This window comes from Priapulus caudatus, unplaced genomic scaffold (assembly GCF_000485595.1).
Source record: "Priapulus caudatus unplaced genomic scaffold, Priapulus_caudatus-5.0.1 Scaffold336, whole genome shotgun sequence".
Lineage (NCBI taxonomy): Eukaryota > Metazoa > Priapulida > Priapulimorpha > Priapulimorphida > Priapulidae > Priapulus > Priapulus caudatus.
The window spans coordinates 151,217-158,275 of NW_014577397.1; the positions used below are offsets into that span (position 1 = coordinate 151,217).

Sequence of the window (7,059 nt, forward strand, 5' to 3'; positions counted from 1 at the left end):
AGACTGCGGTGAATAGTTTAGCCGAACGTTGACGGTGCGGACGCCGATAGATCCGGATTCCGATTGCGATCTTTTCCCTGATTCTATCGGTACGCGACACGATGATTTCACGTTTGCTAAGTGCACAAACCTGTTGAGAAATTACGAGATGTAATGCGCAAGGAAATGCTTTGATACGAACGTCGCTCGAATTATCGACGACAGGTTAAAAAACTACATAGTATAGTTGCACGTTTACTGTGTAGTTCATTTAAGTGCGTACATTATAGATAATCATCTCGTACTATCTGCGCATGTTTCGTATACGGTTGCGAGACCCGTTCGTCGCAAACGCGTGAAAAATACTTATAATGATCGAACGTTTTTTTACGTGAACGACCTATGAATAGCGGAGTGTACACACACGCGCGCGCGCGCGCCCGCACCACACACACACACACACACACACACACACACACACACACATGCGCGAACGCACGCACGCACGCACGCTCGCGACACACACACACACACAACACAAACACACACACACACACCACACACACACAACACGTTGTAGCATGTCTGCCCCTTATATTTTAATTAATTTATTTATTTATTTATATTGCACTAGCTGTACGCGCATTGAATTGCATGCCGCTAACAGCATTGCCTTCTTGGAAACAGTAGAGCTTAATTAGTATCATGACTTGTCGGGCGCATCGTCGTCATCTGAACCCGTGTATTTGCGACCACGTCGCACGTCATTGTACTGCGTAACGACGTCGTCGTCCGTGACAAGCTTCATATAGTGGATGGGCGCGTGATATCAATCAGCGCACCTGCCGGCCGCGCAGCGACAATACTTCGACTTCTGTTGGCCTCAATGGCGGCGATTGTTTCTGTTCGTCGTTGATGCTTAAGCAAAAATTACACTGTCTGCGACGCCATATCATTTGCATTCAGACAATCGTATAAGGCAGGTAGCCGACTATCCGGCAAGCAAAGTGGAGCGCGCATGTCGAACAACTGCTACCTCTAAATGATTTAAGCCTTAAACGTACCGACACAGGCTGCTATTTCGTTCGCCATTATTCGATGCGGGGCCACAGCCGACGGATAAATGCTCGAAGAATTCTTGTTTTTGCCTGCTACAATGAGTATTAGGATCTTCGTCTACGTCTGCGCGAAGATGTGATGTAAGCCTTTACGCCGCATTGCGAACAGCAATGACCTGTAATAAGGCCGTCGGATTCCCGCCAGCGACGAACATTCCTCGCGGAATAAGCTCCGCGACAACCGTGTGATGCGTAATGCTCTATACATCTGCGTTACAAATGTCAACGCAGTTATTTTCTTTCGAGCACTAATTTAGAAGACGCCCACCAACGACAAGAAGCGAATGGAAACAATATTTATGCCTAATGTGAGGATTGCGGGTGTGGCGTTGCGTGCCTCGGGCACACGGCGCTTGTGGTCCATTTTCAAGTGTGTACACATACGGTGTTGTTAGTACGCGATACATCAATCGTTGCTTGGTTCGTGCGCAAGACACTTGCACACAGTAAAGATTCAACTTTTGCAATATTACGCGCCAACAACAGACGTCATGAGATGAACACACACACACACACACACACACACACACACACACACACACACACACACACACACACACACACACACATACACTCATACACTCTCACACACACACACACACATACACACGCACGCACGCACGCACGTGCACGCACGCACGCGCACGCACGACCGCACGCACGCACGCGCACGAACGCACGCATGCACACACACACACACACACGCACGCACACACGCACACACACACACACACACACGCACGCACACGCATACGCACACGTACACGCACACGCACACGCACCACACCACGCATCATACACGCGCGCACGTGTGTGTGCGCGTGTGTGTGCGCGTGTGTGTGGTGAATAAGGCAAAACATTAAGTATCAGTTGAATTCTCAATAACGACTGAAATCAAATGGCAATGTGTAAAGCACCTGTCTTTGTCGCTTCTGTGATACGGACTAGAAAGCCGGAAGGGCAACCGCGACAAGATTCTTTGTGCTACGCTTTAATGCGCATGCCCATACCGTTCCATCCACCTAGAGTAGCCGCAGTTGGCTACACTATATTTAAGTCGGTCTTTCACTGATGTTTAAAAAACGGTGTCCATACCGTCTCAGTTCTGCTCTGCGGCGCCATGATTTAATAACAGTTCTAAATGCAAAGTGCAAGTTCTTGGCATTCGATAATTGCACTACGGTGAACTCCGCCCACCGGACTGACATACTAAATACAACTATCCGCGCAGTCGTGAATAGCTGGACGACAACTGCTAATCATCACATCATTATGTCTATGTCGTTCTCATGCATATGAATGTATACAGTGGAATCGCATATAAATGGCCGTGATAGGCCATAGTTGCTACCAATTTCGACCCATGTTGTTCAATATAGGACGCTGGTGTGGCGGAAAACAGGGGGTGGTCCGAGGCTAGTGAAACATGGAGTCTAAACGAGTTGTAATCATGGACAGCTCATCGATCATGATTCTCGTGACAGTTCGACAAATGTGGTCTCCCCTGCCACATCCTGCCTGCTTTGTTGGCCTAAATGCATACTCTTTCACATCCCACCAACGGCGAACTGCCTACTGGTTTTTCATAGGTCTCTAGTCGCGGAGAGACGCGCACACAATGACGAGTGCTGGAAAGACAGCCCACGAAAGATAATCAATCTTATATGCTGCGCCAGACCATAAAGTTGCTGTCACAATAGCAAAGGATTAGCTAACAAAAGTCACAGCGCGATAACTCTGTAATGACTACTGATTTAGGACAGTTTCGAAGAGCGAACACTCTTGTCATGATAATGAGTCTAGTCCATAAAACAGGCCGGTACAGTTGAACACGTTAGCAAGCTCCGCACAAAATTCGTGAGCGTTAACCATGTAAATAACACTCAAAGCCGTATATACGATGTTTGTTTTCAAAAGGCTTTCAACTCGCAGTTTAAGATACTATCTACGCGTAAAATGCAAAGCTAATGAGCATGGAGACTATGTTCGTTGTAAGCATTGTTCTGCGATAGGCTTTCTACACATAGCCTGTAAGTAAATCAGCATTCGTATTCTCAACAAAGGCGACAACGGTTAGCGGTAGTGACGTAATACAATAAACTTTTTTCGCACTGAAGATCATTTATGATAATAAAGTTATTAACTGGTGTTATTATAGTTAATTTACAAATGCATTAGCATGTTTATAAACTGAGAACAGTAAAAGTTCTTACCTGTCGCAATTAAAACCATATATACTTCTCATTAAATAAGTTCATTCGGTTGGTAGACTAATGGATATAACTGGGTTAATTGTTATAATTACAATTAACCCAGTTATATATACTTCTGTTTCGGGATTACTAATAATGGCTATTTCTTGATGGGCGCGTGCTTCGTCAACAGCTTTACAGCTGTCACCTTTCAGAGTGACCCACCGAGAGACTGTGTAACTATGGCGTAACATCCGATCACAACTTACACAAGTATAAGAGCTGCCGAGTGTGGACAACATGTCCCAAAATTTGTTTTGCAAGACGCATTGATATCGATCGCATTACCTTCAAACTTCTTCATAGTGATTTTAGCTGGTAGCATTTTCTTCTACTATAGATGTATATAAGAAACACAAACGCACGTGCGTCATTGTAGATAGTTTTGATATTCCTCGTTTCTGTCTAACCCTATAAGCAGCGTGTAACTGCTACAGTTCATATCGGCTTACTTGCGGTCAAACACGCACGCATGCAGACCGAGCTCAGATATGTGCTAGAAAATTTAGAATAAATAAACGAGTGCTTTTGTGCTAAGATCATGGAGCGCATGAATTACAAATGCTCGGTCAGCATTCCTTACCGAAAGAACTACACGAGTCGCCCGTCCGTATAGTGTAACATAGGTCATTATAGTGTTAAATAAGTCATTATAGTGCGTCAGTACCGCGTCCGGGAATACGCTGCAAACACCAAATGAATAAAAATTGTCCAGCTTTTTCACTGAAATCACGAGTCAGATGTTTCTGAATAAATCTATCTGAAAGGTATTTCTTTAATTAAATAATTATAAGGTGACCACCCATATAAAATATCATAGGCAATTCGTGACAGCGTTCGGACAAGCGCCGTAAACTCTAATTGAAGTACGTGCGTAACAGCTGATACAATTTCGAGACTGCTAACAAATAACTTTTTGGATGACTTTTGGGGTGATCGAATCGTGGTTTATTTCCATCACACATGTCTCACGTAACTTCTTGTCGAATTGTGTATGGAATTGTGTCACGCGTAGATAATCGTGCTTTGCTTAATTATAAGCTTCTGTTTATAATAACCTAGATACGGAACATCAGAAATTCACAAGACTCTAAATACCTATTTCTGGTAACGCGCACAAGTACGTTTGTCTGGTTTGTATGTTTCGTCCCGGTAGATGGCGCGACGATGTTAGTTACAAATGTCGTAGCAACATTTGTCAGAGCAGTACGGCCGGCGGGCGTTTGTTGTTCGCTTGACAACCTTGACTGATTAGTGAATGTGCAACTAGAACTGCGGGGCTCTTTGAGAATATTTCTTGACCATTGTTTACTTTGTATTTGCGCGTAGATAAAAGCACAGATCAATTACATTCATATCAATATTCTTTTTGTTTTGACATATATCGCCGTCGCTGTGTTCTTATCACGGCCATAATTCTAATCCTGTTATTTCTATAGCTAAGTTTCCAACGTCTGAGTTTCCAATTTCAGAAGCATTCTTCCTGCAAAGGAAAGCATATCATTTGTAACGGATATCATCCCCGTATATCGGTGCAGGGTTGATTCGTTACTTGAATGCGTGGGGCAATGTTGCGCGCGCAAGCCACATGGTTTCGTATTTTAATTGATTAATCGAATTATTGACAGCCTCGTCTAATCTATTTTTGCTTAATTTCCTATTTCAGATTCCTATAAGTCAAATCGTTGTAAATCTATACGTTATTATCTTCTGGTTGATAATACACATAATACCTCCATTCAAACGCTAAGGTTCTGGAATTTCCCTTGAAAATCCTACTCGAACTCCTATAGAGCGTGACGCTTCCCGCATTGAATCGAATACTGTAATCGGCTAATTTACGACATAATCATGTATTTCGTACTTTCTCTTCGCCGCGTGCTGTGCAACTGAGAGCTTGTATGAAAATTTAGACCTATCTCATGTCCGTCTCTTTTTGTGTGAGCCTCGTCGCAAAGGCGATTATCCCTTCACTAATGTCTCTCACGCGTGGTGGGAGCACTAAAGCGATTCTGAAATATTTACCGCGTAAATATGTGGTAAAACTGGTTTTCGTAATGCCGTCGGTGACGGTACATGTTTCGAGCACACTCAGTCTGTTAACTTTCCACACTCGGCAGGAAAACTAAGACTATCCATCGGGTTCGGCTTTCGCTTGCTATATACTAAGGTACCCGCTATATGCGTTTATATTAGTTCCTCGTGATATTATCATGTCAGGTAGACAAGGTAGATATAAAAGTTATCTTATATCATCCTGATGCTATGGATTGTGTGACTATAGGCGGTACACATCAGTATTTCAGTGATGATTGCTATCGTTGTGATATATCTTAGAACTTGTTTGTGTCTCTGTGACTTACATATTTACTGTGCATGATTCTGTCGTTGTCTTATTAGTTATTCAGACAGCAGGTTTAGACGCCTTGTTGTGCCTATTGTATTTCTATCGACCCCATTGGGGAACGATCCCTGTCATTTATGTGTTTTAGCATCATGTGTCATGTTTGCAGTTGGTTCACGATGAAGACTATCTTGAAAGCACACTTGCTGACTGTCATCTGTTTCTTGGCGCAAGATGCCGCATGTAAGCAAAGCAAGATTATCGACATGACGCATCTGTACGCCAACGAGGGCATGACGTTCGGATTGCACCCGGGGCTGGCGCACTACAATCTAACGCTGGGATACAAGGCGACTAACGACTTGGGCGTATACTCCGAATTGAATAACTTCTGCACGGGAGAGCACACGGGTACGCACATCGACGCACCGCGCCACAACGTCCTCGGTCGTAAGGGCATTGACGAGCTTGCCCTGGATGACCTCATCGGCGACGCGGTGGTCATCGACGTGTCCGACAAGGCGGCCGAGAATCCAGACTACCAGTGTACGGTCACGGACATCCGCTTGTGGGAGTCCCGTCACGGCGTCATACGTGCCGACAGCATCTTCCTGCTCTACACGGGCTGGCAGAAGTACTGGGGAAACGACAGGCAGTATCTAGGCACGGACACGGGCGACTGGAAGCTGCTGCGATTCCCCGGCCTTCATCCTAAGGCGGCCACCTTCCTGCTGGAGTCCCGCTCGATCAAACTCTACGGCGTCGACACTCTGTCCGGCGACTACGGACAAGGCGTTCACGAGAAGCTGGTGCACATGACTCTGCTCGGTGCCAACGTACCGATCATAGAAAATGTGATGAACCTGGACAAGTTACCGCCACGAGGAGCGACGGTGTTCGCGATACCGATGAAAATCAAAGATGGCAGCGGCGCTCCGACGCGCCTGTTTGCGATGATAGATAGTGGCGCCGCTTGGTATCACTTGAGCCAAGTTCTGCTCATTGCAGCATCCACAGTCGCTGCCAGCTTCACCAGAGTTCAGATATATTAGAGATGTATTAGTTCAGAGATATTATTTTTCTGCATTATATTAATTATATTAAATTATATTATATACTGCATTATATTAAATTATTAGTGTTAGCGTTTGTTAGTCTGAATCATCCTGGTTATATATAATCGCACTCTATGCTCACGTGTGCTTACGTACTAGATGTGGACAGGGCCGAATTTAAATTGTGAACTATATCCTCAAATAATACAATTGAATCTAGTCTAGTTTAAAGGTTACTGTCTCCCTCCCTCGCGCTCTCTCTCTCTCTCTCTCTCTCTCTCTCTCTCTCTCTCTCTCTCTCTCTCTCTCTC

At 44.7% G+C, this 7,059-nt stretch overlaps 1 protein-coding gene across 1 annotated transcript; it reads left to right on the forward strand.

Moving 5' to 3' along the window:
* The first annotated feature begins 5,451 nt into the window (after positions 1-5,451).
* LOC106809198 (kynurenine formamidase-like) lies at positions 5,452-6,825 on the forward strand. The gene is made up of 2 exons (XM_014812194.1): positions 5,452-5,519; positions 5,863-6,825. The coding sequence occupies exon 2, from the start codon at positions 5,873-5,875 to the stop codon at positions 6,743-6,745; it is 873 nt and encodes a 290-aa protein (XP_014667680.1). The 5' UTR covers positions 5,452-5,519; positions 5,863-5,872; the 3' UTR covers positions 6,746-6,825.
* Positions 6,826-7,059: the final 234 nt, after the last annotated feature.